The sequence below is a fragment of the Carcharodon carcharias genome, chromosome 6 (assembly GCF_017639515.1).
Source record: "Carcharodon carcharias isolate sCarCar2 chromosome 6, sCarCar2.pri, whole genome shotgun sequence".
NCBI lineage: Eukaryota > Metazoa > Chordata > Chondrichthyes > Lamniformes > Lamnidae > Carcharodon > Carcharodon carcharias.
The window spans coordinates 693,636-719,660 of record NC_054472.1 but is presented as its reverse complement, the minus strand read 5'-3'; the positions used below and the strand labels follow the sequence as shown (position 1 = coordinate 719,660).

At 46.8% G+C, this 26,025-nt stretch overlaps 1 protein-coding gene across 3 annotated transcripts in view; it reads left to right on the top strand.

Moving 5' to 3' along the window:
- Positions 1-26,025, top strand: part of LOC121279302 (probable G-protein coupled receptor 141) — a 118,331-nt gene that overhangs the window by 55,522 nt on the left and 36,784 nt on the right. Inside the window, exon 5 of one of the 3 annotated variants that reach the window (XM_041190442.1) lies at positions 18,413-18,493. The exons of the other annotated variants lie outside the window; for them this stretch is intronic. Coding sequence (XP_041046376.1) covers positions 18,413-18,430 — 18 coding nt within the window. The 3' untranslated portion in view covers positions 18,431-18,493. Of the gene's footprint in view, positions 1-18,412; positions 18,494-26,025 lie in introns of those variants that run through there. 3 annotated transcript variants of the gene reach the window in all.

The following is a 26,025-nucleotide window of genomic DNA, read 5'->3' as shown; positions in this document are numbered from 1 at the left end:
ATTTTCTGTCAGCTTTCTCCTCTCACCATTTTGCAGACATGCTTTAGCTTCATTGAACTTGCACATCAGCATGACCTTTCCAACATGCTTAGCTGAAGATCACAACAGAATTGGGATATATTCTAATATCTGGAGTGAGGTCACCATATTGTATTTTCAAACCAGTTCAGGTCCTGAACGTGGCTACATTTCATGCGACAGTGAGCACAGACATCAGCTTTGTACAAAGGGGGTTCCTATTTTTAAATGTAGCTTTTCTATATAGCTGACTGTAGTTGGTGAGGCAGATAAGAAAAAAGCTAAAAATTAGCATTTTTACTTTTGTGAAAAAAAAATGCTGGACTGTAAATAATTGAAGCTGTGTTCATTACATTTCTAATAATTGAAGCTGTGTTCATTACATTTCTAATAATTGAAGCTGTGTTCATTACATTTCTAATAAAATCAAAAACTATTGTTTTGTGTACAAATTATTTTTAAAATTTATTAAAATCTTTAAGGATAGAATCACATAATTTCTTTATATTCATGTGAATTTTATTACTTCAATCCTTTGACATACTAAACATTACCTTCTTTAGGGAAAAGCTCATATCACAGGATATGGGCTGGAATTTTCCCTCCCCCTTGGCGTCGGGTGTCACGGCAGGCGTGACTGGACAATATGGTGAGAAGGCCAAAAATCGATTTCACGCCAGTGTGAAACAGTTTGCGATTGTCCGCTCCAACCCGTCAATGGGGGGCCGTGTTTCCCGCTGCTGCATGTTGGGGACGTCATTTTAATACATTTCCAATGTGCTTGGCTGAAGATCACAACAGAATTGGGATATACTCTATTATCTGGAGTGAGGTCACCGCATCTAATTGTAAGGCCTGTTCGCTAGAATCATCCCCCCCCCCCCCCCACATCAAGTTTACTGCCCACATCGACGTATCAAAGGGAGGGACTTGAGAGTCAGTAATTGTTTCCTAAGGACCACTCTTGGCCAAGTCATCGCCTGTGGCTGCCTCTCAAGGCCCTTTTAGATGCTGGAGAGCTGTGGCCATCATATGGACGGCCAGTGTTTAGTGTGCATGATGATTGGCCAAAACCCCACCCAGCACCGCCCCACATCACATGACCGAGTGGCGACAGCTTCGGCCATTCGACTGCATCCTGAACTCTCATCTCAGGCACAGGCATTGTCCTAACTTTCTTGGTTTGCTTGGACCATGACGGTTACTTTTCAATGTCTACTGAGCAGGTCGGAGGTGGGTAACTCACCACCTGACTCCCCAAAGCCTGTCCACCATCTACATGACACCAGTCAGGAGTGTAATGGAAAACTCTCCACTTGCCTGGATGAGTGCAGCTCCAACAATACTCAAGAAGCTCTACACCATCCAGGACAAAGCAGCCCGTTTAATTGGCACCCCATCTACAAACATTCACTCCCTCCACCACTGACGCACAGTAGCAGCAGTGTGTACCATCTACAAGATGCACTGCAGCACCTTCCAAATCAATGACCACTATCATCTAGAAGGACAAAGGCAGCAGACATGTGGGAGCACCACCACCTGGAAGTTCCCCTCCAAGTCACTCACCATCCTGACTTGGAAATATATCACCATTCCTTCACTGTCGCTGGGTCAAAATCCTGGAACTCCCCTCCTAACAGCACTGTGGGTGTACCTACACCACATGGACTGCAGCGGTTCAAGAAGGCAGCTCACCACCACCACCTTCTCAAGGGCAATTAGGGATGGGCAATAAATGCTGGCCTAGCCAATGATGCCCATACCCCATATATGAATTAAAAAAAGACTTAAGCATAATGCAAGAGATTAGGAACACACCCTTCTGTCAGTGTTCCATGACCAACTTTCCCAAGGGAATCCTCAAGCTTGCCCATTTGTCCAGTGGTTCTGCAGCACCATAGCACTCATTCAATTTCAAAGTCTGCGCAAGAAGGGTTAAAAGTAGAGGAGCAATCATTGGTAGTCTCAGGAATTAGTGCAGCTTGAGAGGGCACAGATGCATGTCTATTGAGTTCAGGCTAGACAGTCTTGCCTGCGGAAGAGTGCTCGTCTTTGACACGTTTTTCCATTTGCCTGGCTGTTTTCTTCCCCCACCACCCTGCACCCAAGCATGTGTTAGTGTATAACCTTCAATCTATGCTGCCATGACTCCCCTTTGCACTGTTGACCTAGCTCTGAGGTTGCTTCTCTCCGGCACTGTTGCCATAGCCCCAAGGTCCCCTTCTCTCTGGCATTGATGCCCTAGCCCCGAGGTCCCCTTCTCTCTGGCATTGATGCCCTAGCCCCGAGGTCCCCTTCTCTCTGGCATTGATGCCCTAGCCCCGAGGTCCCCTTCTCTCTGGCGTTGATGCCCTAGCCCTGAGGTCCCCTTCTCTCTGGCGTTGATGCCCTAGCCCCGAGGTCCCCTTCTCTCTGGCGTTGATGCCCTAGCCCCGAGGTCCCCTTCTCTCTGGCATTGATGCCCTAGCCCCGAGGCCCCCTTCTCTCTGGCATTGATGCCCTAGCCCCGAGGTCCCCTTCTCTCTGGCGTTGATGCCCTAGCCCCGAGGTCCCCTTCTCTCTGGCATTGATGCCCTAGCCCCGAGGTCTCCTTCTCTCTGGCATTGATGCCCTAGCCATGGCACCACAAGACAGTCATGAAGAAGCCATTGTGGAGACTTGCCTGTGACCACCCCCCTGAACCCATGGAACTGTTTCCTTGCAATGAGATCCTTGCAAGTGCTGTGCTAATTTGTGTGCACTCACATCCCAGTTCCCCTTGAAGTTCAAGTCACCAGTTGCTCACTTTTTAAAGGCAGTTGTAAATCACACTGTTCTAATATCTCGCTGAGACGGGGTTTGAATTTGACGTGGGGAGGTGATTCTGGTGTGTGGCCACAATGATACGCAAATATATTCAAATTAAGTTCCTGATGTCCGATGGCAGGAAATGCAGCTGGCCATTGACAGGGAGACGGGGACAATCGCTTCCCTGATTTATGTCATCGGGAAATGTGCCTAGGGCCTTCTTGGGGGATTTCTGATCTTGCCATTGAACAAGCCCGTCCTGATCAGTGCAGAAAATCCCGGCCTAAAATACTGTTTTGGTCTCTTTACTTAAGGAGGGATATACTTGCATTGGAAGCAGTTCAGAGAAGGTTCACTAGGCTGATTCCTGGGATGAAGAGGTTTGTCTTGTGAGGAAAGGTTGAGCAGTTTGGGTCTATGCTTTTTGGAGTTTAGAAGAAAGAGGGGTGATCTTATTAAAACATAAAAGATTATGAGGGGGCTTGATCGGGTAGAGGCTGAGGGGATGTTCCCCCTTCTGGGGCAATCTAGAACTAGAGGCCACAGCTTCAAAATAAGGTGTCTCCCATTTAAAACAGGGATGAGGAAGAATTTCTTCTCTCAGAGGGTCATCAGTCTTTGGAATTCTCTACCCCAGACTGCAGTGGAGTCATTGAATATATTCAAAGCTGAGTTAGACAGATTTTTGACGTACAAGGGAGTCAAGGGTTACGTGGGTGGGGGGAAGCAGGAAAGTAAAGTTAAGGCCATAATCAGGTCAACATGATCATTGTGAATGGTGGAGCATGCTAGAAGGACCAAATGGTCCACTCCTCCTATTTCTTTTCAGCTTGTGATTTAGACATTGGAATTAAAAGCACAATTTCTAAATTTGCAGATGAAAAGAAAGGTGTGTATTTACTTAGCGCTTATCACAACCTCACAGCTGATGAAATGCTTTTCAAGTGTTGTCACTGTTGTAATGGATGATACCTTATTAGGAGGGTAGTTAGTCCTGAGAAAGACTGCAACAAATTATTGGTAAGAAAAATAAGAACGTCACATATTACCTGGAAATTAAGAATCTAAATGTGTTAGAAGAGCAAAGGGATCCAGGGCTACAAATAAAAACACTAAAAATTGCTAAGCAGTTTAATAAGAAGCAAACCAAGCACCAGGGTTTATTTCTAAAGTGATAGAATTGAAAAATATGGATGATATAAACGTATAAAAGTATAGACATTTAAATTGGATCAAATGTTAGTCAGACCACATCTGCAGTATTACATGCAGTTCTGGTCACCACATTATAAAAGAGTATAGAAGAACTGAAAAGCGTGCATAGAAATTTACAAGAATGACATTAGAAATGCAAGGTTATACTTATCAGGAAGAATGAAGGGAGCTGTTTTCCCTTCAAAAGATAAGGGTGAGGGGTGTCCTAATGGTCTTTAAAATTATGAAAGGTTTTGATAGAGTCATAGAGAGTATTTCTATTTGTGCGGAAGAGTAAACTTAGAGGCAACTAATATAAGATAGTCACTAAGAAATCAAATAGGAAATTCACAAAAAACTTCTTTGCCCAGAGAGTGGTGAGAAGATAGAACTTATTCTCACAGACAGTGGTTGAAGTAATTTGTATACATCCATTTAAGAAAAGGCTAGATAGGAATACGAGGGAGAAGGAAATACTGGGTTATACTGATAGAGTTAGATAAGACAGTGCAGGATGGGAGGTGACTCAGATGGAGTAGAAATGCTGACTGGACTTGTGAGGCTGAGTTGTCTGTTTCTGTGCTGTATATTCTATATAATTCTCTCTTTCTTGCAGTCCTCCTCTGTATTAATTATACCTCCAGATTTGGTTTCATCAGCAGATTTTGAAATTATACTTCTGATTCCTGAGTTCAAATTGTTTATGTAAATAGTGAATAATGGTGGTCCTAGTTCTGATCTCTGTTGAACACCACTTTCCACCATTTGTCAGTCCGAGTAACTACCTTTAACCCCCTACTCTCTGTTTTATAAGCAGCTTGCTATCATTCTGCTACTGTACAGGCTGTACATTCGACTGTACACTCGAATCAGCCCTAAGTACAGGGAATCTTAGGAGCAGAGGATTTTAGCCTTGGTCTTGGAACAGGCATGTAGCCTCATCTGGGGCAGTATCTTTAGCTCGCCGGTGAGCGTGAAATGGTGCGCGATGATGTTGGTCGAGTGTACTGACGTCAATGTGCAGTCACGCAATAGTTTGGTTAACAGGCTGCGCCGAAGCTGGCAGCGTGTCCGATGACAATTTAAAGGCCTATTAAGGCCATTAAGTTATCAATTGTGCTTAATTTTTCACTGCCCGTTCAACATAACAAAAAGGCCAAGTGGCCTTTGCATTTTTTTGGAAACGTCATCCACAAGCGAGATGAGGTTTCCAAAATCAAATACAAATTAAATATAAACTTTAATTTTTGATTAAAAACATGTCCCTGCTGATGTGACAGAGTCACATGAGGGGACATATTTCATTAAATTTTTCTGTTGTTTAATAATCTTTTCAATATATTCTTCATCTCCCTGAGGCAGCTCCATCCTTAGGGAGATTATTCAGCACTCGTGTGCACATGTGCGATGTTTGCACTAGACCTGCTCGTACTCCTCTCCCTGCCCCCACAGGCAGTGCTGCCGCTCGCGTATCACACTGGGCGGGCCTTAATTGGCCTGCTAGCGTGAAATTGCGGTGTGCTGTCAATCACGGGCAGCTTCCTGACTGCCCTCACCCAGCCCTGCCAATCCCACACACCAAGGGCAAAATCCTGCCCCTGGAATCTGTAAATAAAGTTTACTGTTTCTTACGAGAAACCCGTCCTGCATCCAAGTTTATTACACCCTCCCTGATGCATTGCGACATCAGCAGCTCGGCCTCCAGCTCAATGACTCTGAGCCAAAGCTCCTCAAGCTGCAGACACTTACTTCAGATGTGTTTGCTTTGGATCATGCCAGTGTTTGCCCTGGATTACTTCTTTGATTCATGATTCCACTATCTTTCCTACCACTGACATTAAACTCATTGGCCTATAGTTCCCTGGGCTGGTTTTTATAGATAGGAATTATATTAGTTGTCATGAACTAACTGAATGGTGGAACAGATCCAAGGGGCAAATAAACTGACAGGCAGCCAGACCAACCAATCAAAAAAGTTAAACAGATCTCCGTGTTGTTCACTGTAAGGCCTGCAAGCCAGTGGCAGCTCCCTAACCAGTGGGATAGTGCTGCCAGAGCAGAGATTCAGCACCCCCAACCAGAGCCCGGACAGCAGTGTGTGGGGGAGTGGGGTGCCAGGGTCCCGGCGAGCAGAGGCTGGCTCCGAGGGCTGGGGCCTTGGGAAGGAGAGACTAGCTGCAAAGTCTGAGAGTCAGCCGCTGCAGAACCAAGCTGCAAGTCGTGGGTGGGGTATGGAGGAAGAAGCTGACTGCTGAGTGCATGTGTGGGATTGAGAGAGTGTGTGTATGTGTGTGTGGGTGGGAGTGAGTGTGAGAGTGTGACTGTGTGAGTGTGAGAGTGTGACTGTGTGAGTGTGAGAGTGTGAGAGTGTGAGTGTGGATGTGGGTGGGAGTGAGTGAGTGTGGGTGGGAGTGAGAGTGTGTGTGTGTGGATGTGGGTGGGAGTGAGAGAGTGTGTGTGGATGTGGGTGGGAGGGTGTGTGTGTGGATGTGGGTGGGAGTGTGTGTGTGTGGATGTGGGTGGGAGTGAGAGTGTGTGTGTGGATGTGGGTGGGAGTGAGAGAGTGTGTGTGGATGTGGGTGGGAGTGAGAGAGTGTGTGTGGATGTGGGTGGGAGTGAGAGTGTGTGTGTGGATGTGGGTGGGAGGGTGTGTGTGTGGATGTGGGTGGGAGTGAGAGAGTGTGTGTGGATGTGGGTGGGAGTGTGTGTGTGTGGATGTGGGTGGGAGTGTGTGTGTGTGGATGTGGGTGGGAGTGTGTGTGTGTGGATGTGGGTGGGAGTGAGAGAGTGTGTGTGGATGTGGGTGGGAGTGAGAGTGTGTGTGGATGTGGGTGGGAGTGAGAGAGTGTGTGTGGATGTGGGAGGGAGGGTGTGTGTGTGGATGTGGGAGGGAGGGTGTGTGTGTGGATGTGGGTGGGAGTGAGAGAGTGTGTGTGGATGTGGGTGGGAGTGAGAGAGTGTGTGTGGATGTGGGTGGGAGTGTGTGTGTGGATGTGGGTGGGAGTGAGAGAGTGTGTGTGGATGTGGGTGGGAGTGAGAGAGTGTGTGTGGATGTGGGTGGGAGTGAGAGAGTGTGTGTGGATGTGGGTGGGAGTGAGAGAGTGTGTGTGGATGTGGGTGGGAGTGAGAGAGTGTGTGTGGATGTGGGTGGGAGTGAGAGAGTGTGTGTGGATGTGGGTGGGAGTGAGAGAGTGTGTGTGGATGTGGGTGGGAGTGAGAGAGTGTGTGGATGTGGGTGGGAGTGAGAGTGTGTGTGGATGTGGGTGGGAGTGAGAGTGTGTGTGGATGTGGGTGGGAGTGAGAGTGTGTGTGGATGTGGGTGGGAGTGAGAGTGTGTGTGGATGTGGGTGGGAGTGAGAGTGTGTGTGGATGTGGGTGGGAGTGAGAGAGTGTGAGGGTGTGGGTGGGAGTGAGAGTGTGAGGGTGTGGGTGGGGGTGAGAGAGTGTGTGAGGGTGTGGGTGGGGGTGAGAGTGTGTGTGAGGGTGTGGGTGGGAGCGAGTGAGTGTGGATGTGGGTGGGAGTGAGAGTGTGTGTGGGAGTGAGTGAGTGTGGATGTGGGTGGGAGTGAGAGTGTGTGAGGGTGTGGGTGGGAGTGTGTGTGTGTGGATGTGGGTGGGAGTGAGAGTGTGTGTGGATGTGGGTGGGAGTGAGAGAGTGTGTGTGGATGTGGGTGGGAGTGAGAGTGTGTGTGGATGTGGGTGGGAGTGAGAGTGTGTGTGGATGTGGGTGGGAGTGAGAGTGTGTGGATGTGGGTGGGAGTGAGAGTGTGTGTGGATGTGGGTGGGAGTGAGAGAGTGTGTGGATGTGGGTGGGAGTGAGAGTGTGTGGATGTGGGTGGGAGTGAGAGTGTGTGTGGATGTGGGTGGGAGTGAGAGTGTGTGGATGTGGGTGGGAGTGAGAGTGTGTGTGGATGTGGGTGGGAGTGAGAGTGTGTGTGGATGTGGGTGGGAGTGAGAGAGTGTGTGTGGATGTGGGTGGGAGTGAGAGTGTGTGAGGGTGTGGGTGGGAGTGTGTGGATGTGGGTGGGAGTGAGAGAGTGTGTGTGGATGTGGGTGGGAGTGAGAGAGTGTGTGTGGATGTGGGTGGGAGTGAGAGAGTGTGTGTGGATGTGGGTGGGAGTGAGAGTGTGTGGATGTGGGTGGGAGTGAGAGTGTGTGTGGATGTGGGTGGGAGTGTGTGTGTGGATGTGGGTGGGAGTGAGAGTGTGTGGATGTGGGTGGGAGTGAGAGAGTGTGTGTGGATGTGGGTGGGAGTGTGTGTGTGTGGATGTGGGTGGGAGTGTGTGTGTGTGGATGTGGGTGGGAGTGAGAGAGTGTGTGTGGATGTGGGTGGGAGTGAGAGTGTGTGTGTGGATGTGGGTGGGAGTGAGAGAGTGTGTGTGGATGTGGGTGGGAGTGAGAGAGTGTGTGTGGATGTGGGTGGGAGTGAGAGAGTGTGTGTGGATGTGGGTGGGAGTGAGAGAGTGTGTGTGGATGTGGGTGGGAGTGAGAGAGTGTGTGTGGATGTGGGTGGGAGTGAGAGAGTGTGTGTGGATGTGGGTGGGAGTGAGAGAGTGTGTGTGGATGTGGGTGGGAGTGTGTGTGTGGATGTGGGTGGGAGTGTGTGTGTGGATGTGGGTGGGAGTGTGTGTGTGGATGTGGGTGGGAGTGAGAGAGTGTGTGGATGTGGGTGGGAGTGAGAGTGTGTGTGGATGTGGGTGGGAGTGAGAGTGTGTGTGGATGTGGGTGGGAGAGTGTGTGTGGATGTGGGTGGGAGTGAGAGTGTGTGAGGGTGTGGGTGGGAGTGAGAGTGTGTGTGGATGTGGGTGGGAGTGAGAGTGTGTGAGGGTGTGGGTGGGAGTGAGAGTGTGTGTGGATGTGGGTGGGAGTGTGTGTGTGTGGATGTGGGTGGGAGTGTGTGTGTGGATGTGGGTGGGAGTGTGTGTGTGGATGTGGGTGGGAGTGAGAGTGTGTGTGGATGTGGGTGGGAGTGAGAGAGTGTGTGTGGATGTGGGTGGGAGTGAGAGTGTGTGAGGGTGTGGGTGGGAGTGTGTGTGTGGATGTGGGTGGGAGTGTGTGTGTGGATGTGGGTGGGAGTGTGTGTGTGGATGTGGGTGGGAGTGAGAGAGTGTGTGTGGATGTGGGTGGGAGTGAGAGAGTGTGTGTGGATGTGGGTGGGAGTGAGAGTGTGTGAGGGTGTGGGTGGGAGTGAGTGTGTGAGGGTGTGGGTGGGAGTGTGTGTGTGTGGATGTGGGTGGGAGTGTGTGTGTGTGGATGTGGGTGGGAGTGAGTGTGTGTGGATGTGGGTGGGAGTGTGTGTGTGTGGATGTGGGTGGGAGTGAGAGTGTGTGTGGATGTGGGTGGGAGTGTGTGTGTGTGGATGTGGGTGGGAGTGAGAGTGTGTGTGGATGTGGGTGGGAGTGAGAGTGTGTGAGGGTGTGGGTGGGAGTGAGAGAGTGTGAGGGTGTGGGTGGGAGTGAGAGTGTGAGGGTGTGGGTGGGGGTGAGAGAGTGTGTGAGGGTGTGGGTGGGAGTGAGAGTGTGTGGATGTGGGTGGGAGTGAGAGTGTGTGAGGGTGTGGGTGGGAGTGAGAGAGTGTGTGTGGATGTGGGTGGGAGTGAGAGTGTGTGTGGATGTGGGTGGGAGTGAGAGAGTGTGTGTGGATGTGGGTGGGAGTGAGAGTGTGTGAGGGTGTGGGTGGGAGTGTGTGGATGTGGGTGGGAGTGTGTGTGTGTGTGGATGTGGGTGGGAGTGAGAGAGTGTGTGTGGATGTGGGTGGGAGTGAGAGAGTGTGTGTGGATGTGGGTGGGAGTGAGAGTGAGAGTGTGTGTGTGTGGATGTGGGTGGGAGTGAGAGTGTGTGAGGGTGTGGGTGGGAGTGAGAGTGTGTGAGGGTGTGGGTGGGAGTGTGTGTGTGTGGATGTGGGTGGGAATGTGTGTGTGTGGATGTGGGTGGGAGTGAGAGTGTGTGAGGGTGTGGGTGGGAGTGAGAGAGTGTGTGAGGGTGTGGGTGGGAGTGAGAGTGTGTGAGGGTGTGGGTGGGAGTGAGAGAGTGTGTGTGGATGTGGGTGAGAGTGAGAGTGTGTGAGGGTGTGGGTGGGAGTGAGAGTGTGTGTGGATGTGGGTGGGAGTGAGAGTGTGTGTGGATGTGGGTGGGAGTGAGTGTGTGAGGGTGTGGGTGGGAGTGAGAGTGTGTGTGGATGTGGGTGGGAGTGAGAGTGTGTGTGGATGTGGGTGGGAGTGAGAGTGTGTGTGGATGTGGGTGGGAGTGAGAGTGTGTGAGGGTGTGGGTGGGAGTGAGAGTGTGTGTGGATGTGGGTGGGAGTGAGAGTGTGTGAGGGTGTGGGTGGGAGTGAGAGTGTGTGTGGATGTGGGTCGGAGTGAGAGTGAGTGTGGATGTGGGTGGGAGTGAGAGTGTGTGAGGGTGTGGGTGGGAGTGAGAGTGTGTGTGGATGTGGGTGGGAGTGAGAGAATGTGTGTGGATGTGGGTGGGAGTGAGAGTGTGTGAGGGTGTGGGTGGGAGTGAGAGTGTGTGAGGGTGTGGATGGGAGTGAGAGTGTGTGTGGATGTGGGTGGGTGGGAGTGAGTGAGTGTGGGTGGGAGTGAGAGTGAGAGTGTGAGTGTTTGAGTGTGGATGTGGGTGGGAGTGAGAGAGTGTGTGAGGGTGTGGGTGGGAGTGAGAGTGTGTGTGTGGATGTGGGTGGGAGTGAGAGTGTGTGAGGGTATGGGTGGGAGTGAGAGTGTGTGTGAGGGTGTGGTTGGGAGTGAGAGTGTGTGAGGGTGTGGGTGGGAGTGTGTGTGTGTGTGTGTGTGAGAGAGTGTGTGTGTGTGTATGGGTGGGAGTTACAGATTGATAGACTGACACCTAGATTAACCCTTCTGTTCACAGAACACCACCAATTCATCATTATGGTGTTTCCAGTATATGGCCTCTCCAAGTACTTTGCACCACGTGTTAGGAACTACATCAAGGATGCTGAAACTAGTTTGATTGAGGATCCTTCTAAACAGCAGGTTCTGGAATCAAGACAGAGTGTGTTTACTGATCACACAACAAAAACAGAATTACCTGGAAAAACTCAGCAGGTCTGGCAGCATCGGCGGAGAAGAAAAGAGTTGACGTTTCGAGTCCTCATGACCCTTCGACAGAACTAGGTGAATCCCAGGAAGGGGTGAAATATGAGCTGGTTTAAGGTGGGGGGCGGGGGGGAGAGAAGGGGGTTGGTGTGGTTGTTGGCAAAAGCAGTGATAGAAGCAGATCATCAAAAGATGTCACAGACAGCACAACAAAAGAACACATAGGTGTCGAAGTTGGTGATATTATCTAAACGAATGCGCTAATTAAGAATGGATGGTAGGGCACTCAAGGTATAGCTCTAGTGGGGGTGGGGGGAGCAGAAAAGATTTAAAAATATTTAAAAATAATGGAAATAGGTGGGAAAAAGAAAAATCTATATAATTTATTGGAAAAAAAACAAAAGGAAGGGGGAAGAAACAGAAAGGGGGTGGGGATGGAGGAGGGATGTCAAGACCTACCTAAAGTTGTTGAATTCAATATTCAGTCCGGAAGGCTGTAAAGTGTCTAGTCGGAAGATGAGGTGTTGTTCCTCCAGTTTGCGTTGGGCTTCACTGGAACAATGCAGCAAGCCAAGGACAGACATGTGGGCAAGAGAGCAGGGTGGAGTGTTGAAATGGCAAGCGACAGGGAGGTTTGGGTCATTCTTGCGGACAGACCGCAGGTGTTCTGCAAAGCGGTCGCCCAGTTTACATTTGGTCTCTCCAATGTAGAGGAGACCACATTGGGAGCAACGAATGCAGTAGACTAAGTTGGGGGAAATGCAAGTGAAATGTTGCTTCACTTGAAAGGAGTGTTTGGGTCCTTGGACGGTGAGGAGAGAGGAAGTGAAGGGGCAGGTGTTGCATCTTTTGCGTGGGCATGGAGTGGTGCCATAGGTGGGGGTTGGGGAGTAGGGGGTGATGGAGGAGTGGACCAGGATGTCCCGGAGGGAACGATCCCTACGGAATGCCGACAGCGGGGGTGAAGGGAAGATGTGTTTGGTAGTGGCGTCATGCTGGAGTTGGCGGAAATGGCGGAGGATGATCCTTTGAATGCGGAGGCTGGTGGGGTGATAAGTGAGGACAAGGGGGACCCTATCATGTTTCTGGGAGGGAGGAGAAGGCGTGAGGGCGGATGCGCGGGAGATGGGCCGGACACGGTTGAGGGCCCTGTCAACGACCGTGGGTGGAAAACCTCGGTTAAGGAAGAAGGAGGACATGTCAGAGGAACTGTTTTTGAAGGTAGCATCATCGGAACAGATGCGACGGAGGCGAAGGAACTGAGAGAATGGGATGGAGTCCTTACAGGAAGCGGGGTGTGAGGAGCTGTAGTCAAGGTAGCTGTGGGAGTCCCTGTCGCTTGCCATTGCAACACTCCACCCTGCTCTCTTGCCCACATGTCTGTCCTTGGCTTGCTGCATTGTTCCAGTGAAGCCCAACGCAAACTGGAGGAACAACACCTCATCTTCCGACTAGGCACTTTACAGCCTTCTGGACTGAATATTGAATTCAACAACTTTAGGTAGGTCTTGACATCCCTCCTCCATCCCCACCCCCTTTCTGTTTCTTCCCCCTTCCTTTTGTTTTTTTTCCAATAAATTAAATAGATTTTTCTTTTTCCCACCTATTTCCATTATTTTTAAATATTTTTAAATCTTTTCTGCTCCCCCCACCCCCAATAGAGCTATACCTTGAGTGCCCTACCATCCATTCTTAATTAGCACATTCGTTTAGATAATATCAACTTCGACACCTATGTGTTCTTTTGTTGTGCTGTCTGTGAAATCTTTTGACGATCTGCTTCTATCACTGCTTTTGCCAACAACCACACCAACCCCCTTCTCTCCCCCCACCCAACCCAACCCCCCCACCCACCACCACCACCTTAAACCAGCTTATATTTTACCCCTTCCTGGGATTCACCTAGTTCTGTCGAAGGGTCATGAGGACTCGAAAGGTAAACTCTTTTCTTCTCCGCCGATGCTGCCAGACCTGCTGAGTTTTTCCAGGTAATTCTGTTTTTGTTTTGGATTTCCAGCATCCACAGTTTTTTGTTTTTATCTCTGTGTTTACTGATACCTCTCTATTTATTTAAGGCCACCGGGCAAATGAGTGCACTACTGTTCTCCTTTAAATAAATATTGCTGCTTTTAAATATATCAGTTTTGTAATAATTAATCTTTTATAGTAATTTGTTTTCACACAAACATGCTGGTTAATTCCAAAGCTTCACTGGTTGAAGGCTGTCTAAGCTTGTAGTTGGTTAATCCTTCCACTCAGCTTTTATATGATATATGCCATCTGCTCTCTGCACATTGAATAAGTTTCTGATCCTTCTCGAGGGAACTTGGCTTGTTAGCCTGGAGTTTTTTGTTGGTGGGTATGATTTTCTGTTAGAAAATTGATTTTTGAGAGGGACAGTCTGCACTTCCCCATTGCAAGCAATTGTTCTCTTTTAACTAACTTCAACAACAACGTAGACTGTTGAAATGTGGGTTCCTTCTATTTCCTGTTCTCACACAGAGTGACTTGCATTCTTGTTAAGTTGTGAATAAAATTACAGTGACATGATGCACAGGATGAATAATTAGTCATGCGTCTGTGGCCCTTAAATTCAGCTACAGATTTCTTCAACACTCCACTGGCTTTCAGTTTTTAATGTTTCTCCTCAGTCGTGCCTTCTACATCAAAGATACAGGTACTATACAAATATAAGTAGTTGTAAAAGTTGAATTGAAGATACCAATAGGTTTAGCGAAGGTCTGTGTTTAGATATTGTGCATGTTGATTACACATATTGAGAGTAGCTAGATAAGACCGACATCTTTGACCCAATGCTCTGAGCATTGCTGGAAATCAATTTTCTGGGAATCTGGGAATACAAGTAAAATTGTTTAAAATTTATTTGATTAAAATAGCTAGATTTGTGTTTGAGGTTGTTGGATGATTGACATATTAATGCATTCTAATTCTATAATTACAGTTACTGCATTATTAATTCACCAACACTTTTGATTATTGGATCAATTTTCACCACCCCATTTAGACCGTGCATTTTCAAATCCTAATCACTTCTTGTGTACATTATTTTCCCCTCATTTTGCCTTTGGTTCTTTTGTTAATCAACTTAAATTTGTGCCTTCTTAGCCCTTGGAAACAGTTTTGCCTCATTTATTCGATCTAAACGCTTCATGATTTTGAATTCCTCTATCAAATCTCCTCTTAGCCTTCTCTGCTCTCTTTGTCTCTCCCCAGTTTGTGTTTTTCTCTCTCTCCCCAGTTTGTATTTTACACACTCTCTCCCCAGTTCATGTTTCAACAACAATTTATATTTATATAGTAACTTTAATGTAATAAAACATCTGAAGGTGTTTCACAGGAGCAATATAAAACAAAATATGACACCAAGCCACATGATGACCAAAATGGTCAGATGGTCAACGAGGTAGATTTTAAGAAGTGTCTTAAAGGAGGAAAGGGAGGTAGGGATGCAGAGAGGTGTAGGGAGGGCATTCCAGTGATTAGGGCCTAGGCAACTAAAGGTGCGGCCGCCAATGGTGGTGCAATTAAAATCGGGGAGGCTAAACAGTCCAGAATTAGAGGAGTACATATATCTTAAAGAATCAGGGGGCTGTGGGAAAGTAAGAGATGGAGAGGCACAAGGCTATAGAGGGATTTGAAAATAAGGATGAGAATTTTAAAATCAAAATACTGCTTGACTGGGAATTGATGTAAGTCTGTGAGCACAGGAGTGATAGGTGAAAAGGATTTGGTGCGTGTTAAGACAAGGACAGCAGTGAGTGACTTCAAGTTAATGGAGGGTAGAAAGTGACAGCTGTGATTCAGTTGGCAGCATCTTTCACTTCTGAGTCGCAGAGTTCTGGGTTCAAGTTCCACTCCAGGGATTGGGCACAAACATTTACGCTGACTCTTCAATACAGTACTGTGGGAATGGTGCATTGTTAGAGGTGCCATCGTCCAGATGAGGCATTAAACCAAGGCCCCATCTGCCTGCTCAACTGGAAGTAAAAGTGCCCATGGTACTATCTCAAAGAATAACAGAGGAGTTCTCTCCTGTTTCCTGGGAAATATTTATCCCTCAACCAACATCACAAAAAATCAGAATGTTATTTGTGGGAGTTTACTGTGCCAATTGGCTGCTGTGTATCCTACACTGCAACAGTAGCTGCACATTAAAAGTACTTCATTGACTGTAAAGCATGTCTTGAGACGTCTTTTAGAATGTGGGAAACCAGTCAGGATTGCATTGGAGTAGCTGAGTCTAGAGGTAACAAAGATATGATTGAGATTTTTGGCAGTACATGAGCTGAGACGGAAGCAAGGTCGGGCGTTTGTTATGGAGGTGGAAGTAAGCGCTCTTAATGATGGGGTGGATATGAGTTTGGGAGGTCATCTAGGAGTCAAGTGTGACACGAAGATTGCAGACAGACTGTTTAATCTTACACTGTTGCCATGGAGAAGGATGGAGTCGGCAACTAGGCAATGGAATTTGGAGTGGGGACCATAAACTATGGCCTCAGTCTTCCCAATATTTCATTGGATGAAATCTCTGCTCATCCAGTACTGAATGTCAGATAAGCAGTCTGATAATTTAGCAATAGTGGAGGGGTTTGAGAGGAGTGGTGGTGAGGTACAGTTCGTTGTCATCAGCATTCTTGTGAAAACTAATGCTGTGTTTTCAGATGATATTGCCCAGGGAAATGTATATAGGGGAGAAATAGGAGGGGGACAAGGATAGGTCCTTGGGGAACAGCACAGGTACAAGTGCGTGAGCAGGAAGAGAAACCATGGTTAAATTAGTTAAGAATGGACCCAAGTTTGTGTAGTCCCACCCAGGGATGACAGTGAAGAGGTGTGGTCAACTGTGTTAAAGGCTGCAGACAGAATGAAAAGGATGAGGAGGGAAAGTTTACCTTTGTCACAGTCACATAGGATGTCATTTGTGATTTTGAATAAGAACTATTTTGGTCCTGTAGCGAGGGTGGAAACCCGATTGCAGGATTCAAACATGGAATTCGGGGGAAGATTTGGGAGGCAACAACATGCTCTAGGGTTTTGGAGAGCAAAGGAAGCTTGGAGATGGGATGGTAGGGACAAGGATTTTTTGAAACTGGTGATGAAGACAGATTTAAAGGAGACAGGGACAACACCTACATACATACACATGAGCACACAAAATAAGGAGCAGGAGTAGGCCACTTGGCTCCTTGGGCCTGCTCTGCCATTCAATAAGATCATGGCTGATCTGACTGTAACCTCAACTCCACATTTCCACCTACCCCCAATAACCTTTTACCCCCTTGCCTTTCAAGAATCTATCTAACTCTGCCTTAAAAATATTCAAAGACTCTGCATCCACCGCCTTTTGAGGAAGAGGGTTCCAAAGACTATTGACCCTCTGAGGGAAAATAAAATTCTCCTCATTTCTGTCTTAAATGAGCAACTCCTTATCTTTAAACAGTTCTCGATTCTCCCACAAGAGGAGACACCCTCTCCACATCCACCCTGTCAAGGCCCCTCAGGATCTTATATGTTTCAATCAAATCACCTCTTACTCTTCTAAACTCCAGCAGATACAAGCCTAACCTGTCTAACCTTTCCTCATAAGACAACCCACCCATTCCAGGTATTAGTCTGGTCAACCTTCTCTGAACTGCTTCTAACTCATTTACATCCTTCCATAAATAAGGAGACCAATACTGTACACGGTACTCCAGATGTGGTCTGGAACCAGTTCTGATGAAGAGTCACATGGACTCGAAATGTTAACTGTATTCATCTACGCAGATGCTGTCAGACCTGCTGAGTTTTTCCAGCTGTTTTTGTTTTTGTTTCAGATTTCCAGCATCCACAGTATTTTGCTTTTAACCATTAATAATGTTGGCTAACATGGGAACCAGGAGGGGAAGTTGGGTGATCAGCAGCTTAGTGGGAGTAGGATCAAGGCAGCAGGAAGTGAGTCTCATGGACAAGATGAGCTCAGAGAGAGCATGAGACTGCTCTCTCTGTACAGTATGGGCCTCCTTATTTAAGGACTATTAAGGACTAATACCTGGAATGGGTTGATTGTCTTATGAGGAATGATTGGACAGGTTAGGTTTGTATCTGCTAGAGTTCAGAAGAGTGAGAGGGGAGATATGAGAGAAACTAGAGTAAGATATGAGTTCAGAGCTAGGGCAGGGAAGAGCATAGAATAGGTTTTGCTAGATGGGCAAGTGGAATGGAGGGATGCAGGCAAGGCAACAGATCAGATGGTCTCAATCTTAGTGACAAAGAAGTCCATAAGCTCATTGCACTTATTGTTTGATGTGAGGGTGGAGGGGACATGGGAGAATAGGAGAGGGTTTTAAGAAGATTGTTTGCATTACAGAAAAGAACTCAAGAGTTAACTCTAACTTACAGAATGATCTTGGAGTAGTGAGCAGTTTTAGCGGACAAGGTGTGGATGGCTAAACCAATTGTCTGCCATACCCTTTCAAGTCTGTGTCCCTTAGACTTAAGGGAGCGGAAATTAAGGCCCTAACAGGGGGAACAGCAGTGGGGAAAGAGAGCAATGGTTTTATTGGGGACTAAGGCATCAAAGAAAGAATTGAAGGTTTGGTTGAGCAAATTAGTAGCTGCAGAAATCTCATGGTGAACAGAGGGTCAAAGATTAAACAGTTGGGATTTTGAAAGTACAGTTGTAAATTGTGAATTGAAGGATGGCTTTTTCCAGGGACAGATACAGAATGAGGTAGGTTTGGGTGAAGAAGTGGGATGTCAGTAGTAAATGATTCACAGAAATGATCAGAGATGGCCTTATCTGTAATTGATATGATGGATCTAGCAAGACTGCATGAGATAGCAAGGTCAAGGGGTGGTCGTGAATATAGGTTGGTGAGGGAAAGATTTAGGGTTGACATGAAGGGCAGTGAACTCAGAGGAGACAGAACATGATCTGTTTCTTTCTCTCTCCATCTTCCTTCCCCAGTTGCGCTCTGAGTTTCCAGGCAGTTCTTGTTGGTCCTGATGTCATCATTCTCACAAGTAACAATGAAGCAATGTGATTCTAGCACAGTGGGACAGCAGGAGAGTTAAGAACCCTAATGCTGAGCGACAGAGAGTTTAGGAGCAAGGATGGAAAGCCTGGTGGAAAAAGTGGGGTTTGAAAATATTTTTAAAGAGGGAAGTGGAGAGGCTGGTGGCTGGATGGTGGTCGGGAAGGAATTCTACTATGCAGCCTAAGAGAAGGATTGGTCTAACAGCAGGCATGGGGGTAAGCGAGGATCCAGTAAGAGGAGGGTCCAGATAGGCCAGAGGCCAGGAATGAACAGTCTGTTGTGGCCATTTTAAACACTGTTCCTTTTTATCTTGAAGGATTTGGAGAAAAAGTGAACAATTCAGTAATGAATAATATAGGATCCATCAAAGGAACATACACAAACAGCACCCCCAATGTCTCACATTCCTGCAATTTACCTGGACCCATTTACCATGTTTTAATAGCAATGTACGCCACTGAGTTCATGGGAGGTACTGCTGGAGCGGTCATCATGACTTGGAAGATAAAAACTGACGGAAAATCTGTGACATCCACTGCCGTGACTAATCTTATATTGGTGCACATATTCTTTCTCCTAACTGTGCCTTTCCGCATCTCCTATTATGCTCTTGGTGAGTGGAAGTTTGGTGAAATCTTTTGTAAGCTGGTGAATGCAATGACACACGCTCACATGTACCTGTGCTTCGTGTTCTACGTGGCCATAGTTATCACAAGGATAATCAGTTTCTTTCGAGGAAAGAAGACAATGCAGTTTTACCAACCTTGGCATGTGAGTGCTGCCAGCCTGGTTTTCTGGGCACTGGTGCTTCTTGCTGTTTTCCCATTGTTTCTGTCATATTTTGACAGCTCAAACCAGGATGGGAAGAAATGTTTTCAATTCATGGTTACAATTCCCTCCTCATATACTAAGACTATGAACTACTTTGCTGTTATTATTGTGTTAACAACTTTTGCTATTTTACTTGCCATCCAAGTTGGCATACTGGTACAATTGGTGATCCGTTACCAAGATAACCTGCGTAAGCAGCAAGAATTTGAAGCTCAGAGAAAGACATTGTTGTTTATATTGGTTATGATATGTTTTGTTCCATACCTTGGATTTAGGTCATTTTATATAAACCAAGCTGTGACTCATCCTTGCTCATTGCCCTTAAATATCACTAATGAAGTATTTTTAGCTCTGACTGCAATGTGTTGTTTTGATGTGCTTATCTTCCTGTTGGCTGCCTACTGAGAAATCAGCCACTTTCTGATTCAATTTCAAGTCAGTGTCAATCTTTATCCATAACATGAATATCCATCAGGCTTGCAACGTAGCCGACTCATGCTTACTAGAAGCTACATATATTCGTATGTAGGGCCATGTTCTCTGCATGCATAAAGAGCAAATCCAGGCATTGCACCATTTTTAATTAAACAAAAACAAGGGGAATAAACCTCCCTGGTGCATTCTCCATGGCGACACCTTGATCAATCAGAGCTGACTGCCCAACCAATCTGCATCCTTTTCTCAGTTGCTTCCTTTGGATTTGGCATTTTTCTGTTTGTCCTGATGACTTCAAGGTGAAAAGCTTTTTGAGCATGTCTCTCTTTTCAGCAATATTTAAATTCTGTACTGCCAACCTATCCTTTATAGTGCAAGTATTGAAAGTAATAAAATATGGTGTGAAACAATAGTTGCTGTAAGAGGTGTGAATACTGAAGGATAGTTTCAGCATGTTTCAGTAGTTTGATAACAATGGGTTCAATACTCAGTGAACCAACTCCACCAGATGCCATTCATTCTTCAAGTTTGAGGTGCCAGTTCAGCTGAGTTTTGCCCCTGGTTCAGAAGGTTTTGTATGCTACTACGTTCCTATTTCCTCCCCCACTTAAATGGCTCCCTATACCAAGGTGCTGTGGTCAGTTCGTTCATCCTCCCTACAGTCCCCTGCTCTCATCCACACAGCTTGCAAAAACCTCATAACTATTGGACATTTGCAGAGGCTGAGGAGCCTCCAACGCTACCCCCGAGTCCCCATACCTGACTCACCTGCATCACATCCTCCTGTCCCTGATCACAGTCCAAGTTTGAATTACCTACTTTGAGGGGCGTGACCACCTGCTGGAGGAAAGTGTCCAGGTAACGCTCCCCATCCCTGATGTGGCACAATGTTTGCAGCTCGGATTCCGCTCCTCAACTTGGATCCAAACTTCTCTGAGCTGCAAATGCTTACTACAGATGTGTTTGCCCTGGATCTCCTTGGTGTCCAGCAGTTCCCACATGCTGCAGCAGCAACACATCACCAGTCCTACCATTGCTATCTTATTTTATTCAATTTATTAATTAGTTACTCTAGTATCCTTGCTCTTTACAATTTTTATTAATTTTTACACCTGTATCAATCTTATACTTAACAAGCTATTTTTAGGAAAGAAAAAATAAAGACCTAAACACAAAAGTTAACACCTTAATTTTACATTAAAGACTAGAAATACTCAACATTCCCACTCACCAATCAGCTGTTCTCTGCTCTCTTTTTAAAATGAACTCCCCTCACTCTCCATGTGCTTCTTAAAATGAACTCCCCTCGCTCTCCACTCTCTTTTTAAAATGAACTCCCTTCGCTCTCCATGTGCTTTTTAAAATGAACTCCCCTCGCTCTCCGCTCTCTTTTTAAAATGAGCTCCCCTCGCCCTCTGCTCTTCATCAAAGCCCAATAACATGACAGAAAATGGTAAAACTGCTGTAATTGGCAAAAATTGTTTCTTGAACTGATAACAAAATTCATTCATATCAGTATGATCCAAATAAAGATGTTGTCTTGATTATATATAAACATTTATTATATATGTATAGATAATATATACACATGTATGCGTAGATAAACACAATCAATGCACTGTGATAATCAATTGTAAATTGAACTTGATAATAGACCATGATAACAGGATAAGTCACCATTAGACCAGACCAGGCAATGATGCAGGAGTACGTCCTTGAAGGTCATTAGTAACTAGTTGGTCTTTTACAACGTTCTAACAATGTAAAAGAATATTTGTCTGATGCCAGCCCACATATTACCAGATTTATTGAGTTTAATTTCATAACTTGTCATGGAGGGATTGAACGCTGAAGGGTTCTCAAAATTCCCACATTTTTCATATCTTCAACAAAGATATGACTTTTGGACTTTTATGGCAGAGGACCCAACTGCTGAGTTAAGTGTAGAATCCTGCAGACAGGAGGCTAGGCCCATGAAGGCCTGGGACTGGACATGCCCGGGCTTGTTGAGTGCAGTGTGGATTGTTGCCTGGAACCAGACAACGAGAGGAGACAGAATACGCATTTTTCCCTTTAAAACAATCAACCCTGAGAAAGACTTAATCTTACACGAAACTAAAGCCCATCAAAATCTTGCATAAATAATCGCTACTAAGTACTAAGACAGGAAGGCAGCAATCAATACGATTATGCAAACCTATCAATACTTCATATGTACAATGGCTTTCAGTTCAAGACTAGTTACAGGGACAGGAAGACAATGATAAACATCATGCGAGCCCATTAAAAGCAATGAGACAACAATCACCTGGGGAAGCCCACCAAAATCAGACAAAGCACTAACCTTGATTTGGATTGAGATAAGAAATTTAAAAAAAATATTATAACTGGGCCACCTGTTACGAAGAGGAAGCTGACACAGGAGGGTGAGTGGTTTAAGCAGAGTTTAAGCAGGGAGCTGAGCCAAGCGGAGGAAGGAGATCTAGAGGTTTGCAGGCCCACAGGCAACATCACAGCAAGGGGCACGGGGTGGCAGGCTCAACTGAAGACAACAAGGCCGCAACCGCAGCCCTCCACGAAGATCAACCACCCACAACCGTGCCCTCCACCCAACTGAAGAACCTTTGCAGATTCCACAGACCAGGATCACGTGGGGATGGCAGGCCTCAGAGGACACAAAGAGCGTACCCCAAAAATGCAACTGGTTTACCTGGCTGGATTTTCAAACTGTCAAGGAGCCTTGGTTGGTGAGCATGATCCTTGACCTTTCCTAGTACAATTTAGTTAGTTTTGGGGGTGGGACAAAGGTAAGGGGATTAGTAGTGTACATTGTAGATCTGTGTAGTCTCTGTGTAATCCTAATGTTATAAGTTCATTTGTGCCTTCAATAAACCCAGTTTTTCTCTTGCACCAAAACCAGTTGTCGGCTGCACTTTGTCACAACCCCCAAATAAGTCCAAGATCTAGAACCCAGGGAGTGGGAGCAATTTGGATCGCTCAGAAGCCAGAGGTGAAGCTGACACATACCACCACCCCCTACAACTCATAACCACTGCACCATAGGTCCGGTAGCACCAGCACCATCTACTCTACCCCACCTTTCCCCAACTATCACTCTACCAGTAGGTAATATTCCCAGAATACAGTTTACAGCTGCTTCCCTTCTGAGCCTACTTGGTCCTTCAGTTGTGCACTAAAAGTATAAAGAAAAGTGACCTCCCATTTGATAACATTCTTGGTTCGTTAGGATCTATCGAATGCCATAACAAGTTTGAGGAACTGAATGACCAATTCCTGTGCCATCACCTTCATTGTGGTGTAGCTAGACAAACTCCATTCTAAGTTTTTTGGCAGACATTTCACTAGCTTTAGTTCACTTCCTTCTTTGTTGCAGATGCAGTTAGTGAAGGGACTGAAACAGGAAGTACCATAAGGCTGAGGAAGATAGTGTACAAAAATGGTGCATAACATACAGGTGCTGTGTCCTTTATTCACTACTTCTCTGGTAGTGCTCACAGCAGATGCTCTGATAGTGTACGGTAGCATAACGGTAATTTTGCTGGATTAATAATCCAGAGACATAGGAAGGAATTTAAGGTGTGGTGCGCCGTTCCCAACAGTGGAGCCATAAGTGAGTGCCATCATGGTTTTTGTGTCAGGAACTAGCGCCTACGCAATTCACATGAAAATTTGAAATGGTGGTGGCGGGCACGTGAAACATAAGCAATTACATGGCAGGGGTGTATTTCCATTGGAAAATTCCACCTTCAATCTGGGCAGAGACTGCAAAAAGCTCAGGAAGTTGTGAGTTCCGCATGATTCTCCCTGAGAAGCAAGCACAGACTTGCATGATTCATTGCCTGTGGTCACAAACCAGTTAGAACTTTGGAGAGCGAAATCCCCTGCGGTTCACATTTGCCACTGGCTGTTAATAGGAAGTTCTAATGGCAACACGAGTGCAGTCAATTGCCCTTTGCACTCTAGGGAATGAGTGATAACAGAGAAGCCGATTCACTGGCCATCTGGCTGTCATCATCTGTGATGAACCTAATGAACTCATTGGCATGACAGAGAGGGAGCTGGTTACCTCTTTGATGTAGCTGTGTATTGTAGCCTGAAAAATGCCACACATCAGCCTAGGAATCCTGGAAGCAGCCAGTGACAAAAAAGTTGAGTGCTGCAGTCACTTTGAATGCCACAGGCATGGGGTTGCTGCCAAATCCATATGGGCTACAGGTCATGCTGCAGGATCTGGCAAATCTTGGTGACCGCTTCCCAGGACAGCTTTAGGCATCTCTGGCAGCATCTCCTGGACGTTGTGGCTACAAGAGCAGATCAGAGCCTGGGTATTCTACAGCAAGTAACTTGCCTCCTGACCCTCCAAAGCCTGTTCACCATCTACAAGGCACAAGTCAGGAGTGTGATGGAATACTGTCCACTTGCTTGGATGAGTGTAGCTCCAACAACACTCAAGAAGTTTGACAACACCTAGGACAAGGCAGCCAACTTGACTGGCAGCCCATACACCACCTTAAACATTCATTCCCTCCACTAGCGATGCAGTGGCACCAGTGTGTAATATCTACAAAAGTACCGCAGTACTCACCAAAGTTCCTTCAACAGCACCTTCCAAACCCGTGATATCTAGCGCCTAGACAATGACAAAGGCAGCAGATGCATGGGAAAACGACCACCTGGAAGTTCCCCTCCAAGTCACACACCATCCTGATTTGGAAATATATCACCATTCCTTCACTGTCGCTGGGTCAAAATCATGAAACTCCCTCCCTAACAGCACTGTGGGTGCACCTACACCACATGGACTGCAGCGGTTCAAGAAGGCAGCTCACCAGCTCACGAGCCCCTTCTCAAGGGCAACTAGGGATGGGTAATAAATGCTGGGCCAGTCAGTGACACCCACATGTTGTAAACAAACAAAAAAATCTGGAGGTAGTTTGCCCGTGAGCTGAAGATATGCTGACGTGCCAGTGACCTTCCCTGGATGGCTGCCTCCTGATCACCTTCTCCCTCTGGTGTTGCTTCCTGCAGGCTTGTGGCCTCAGCTGTTGACTGGCAAGAGCATTCCTATGTTGCATCCTCTACTCTTGCTCCAGAGGTTGTAGGAAGATTGGGTGTGTGACACCCATAGGTATTCCACCAAGTAAACTGTGTGACAAGGGCAGTGAGATGAGAACCTTTGTGTCCATCCATACAGCAGCTGAGCAGTGAGATTTTCTACTGCTCCCAGTGTCCACACCCAAAACTCCACCCAACCCACGCTGGCCTCCTCCCACTTGAATCTGCACTCCTGGCGGCTGCAAGTAAGTTTTTGGACATGTGTGCAAATGACTGTCAAATTGTAACCCATGAGCCTATACCGTCCCCTTGTCACCTTCCACTTTGTCCTCATTATCCTTGACCCACCCAACATCTCAGCTCTACCTGTCCTACCCTCCCCCGCCCCCCTTAGACCAGCTTATATTTCACCTCTTTTCTATTTTTACTTAGTTCTGAAAAGTCATATGGACTCAAAATGTTAACTGTGTTCCTCTCCGCAGATGCTGCCAGACCTGCTGAGTTTTTCCAGGTATTTTTATTTTGGATTTCCAGCATCCGCATTTTTTTGCTTTTATCGCTGTTTGGTTTTTCTCTTTAACCCTTGAACTTCCCCCCTCCCCTCCCCCTCACTCTGGACCCTGTCATTATGGAAGTGGATATGCCAACTTTCTGCCCTGAGCCTATCCCCATCCCTGTTGAGGGCGTAGACCCTCCCAGTATCATCCTTAGAGTTAGATCCTATGAGCTGCCCTACGAGACCTTTGAATATCCCCACTCCAGGCTGGAAAAAACACTGCACACCCGGCTCTTCCCAATGCACATTTCCATACCCTGACCCCACCCACTGTCCTCCTCCTAACCCTCTCTCAATTCCCTTTGTTCCCACCCAACCCCAGTACAATGTGAAACCAAGATTGAGATGACTCCTTGATCCCTCCTTTGTCCCCACCTATCGCTGGCCTTCTATCCAGCTCCACCTGACTTTAACAGTATAATCTCCACTTCTTTTCAGTCTGAAGAAGGGTCATGCGGACTCGAAACATTGGCTCTGTTTCTCTCTCCACAGATGCTGCTAGACCCCTGCTGAGTTTTTCCAGCATTTTCTGTTTTTGTTTCAGGTTTTGAGCATCTGCAGTATTTTGCTTTAATATTGAGATGACTCTTGCTATCTGCTGCGCGCATTTCCACCACTCATTGCATTCATGTCCCCCGGGTCTTAGCGTTGCTGCAGCTACTTATTTCGAAGGTCGCCTCTCAAAAAGCCACTAGCCCCGTATAATTCATCTTCCTCCTTGCAATATTCAAGGCCAAATACATCACAGAGTTCTTTTTTTAAAATGATTTGAGTCAAAGGCTTTAGTCAAAGCTGCTCCTCTTGCCTCTCTCTCACAGCGAGGGTCCAGGAAAGGGAAGTGGCGCAAGGGAGCATTAAAAAAAAACGGATTATAACAGCCTCTGCACCATCAGGATGGACCTGCACTTGTACAATCCCAGGGCTCCGGCTTCGGATTGGATCCGGATGATGAATGGGAACGTAGATTCAGGAGAGGGGAGCGGGAGATTTGGCGAGAGGTTGGATCAGGGAGAGGCAGAGGCCACAAGTTG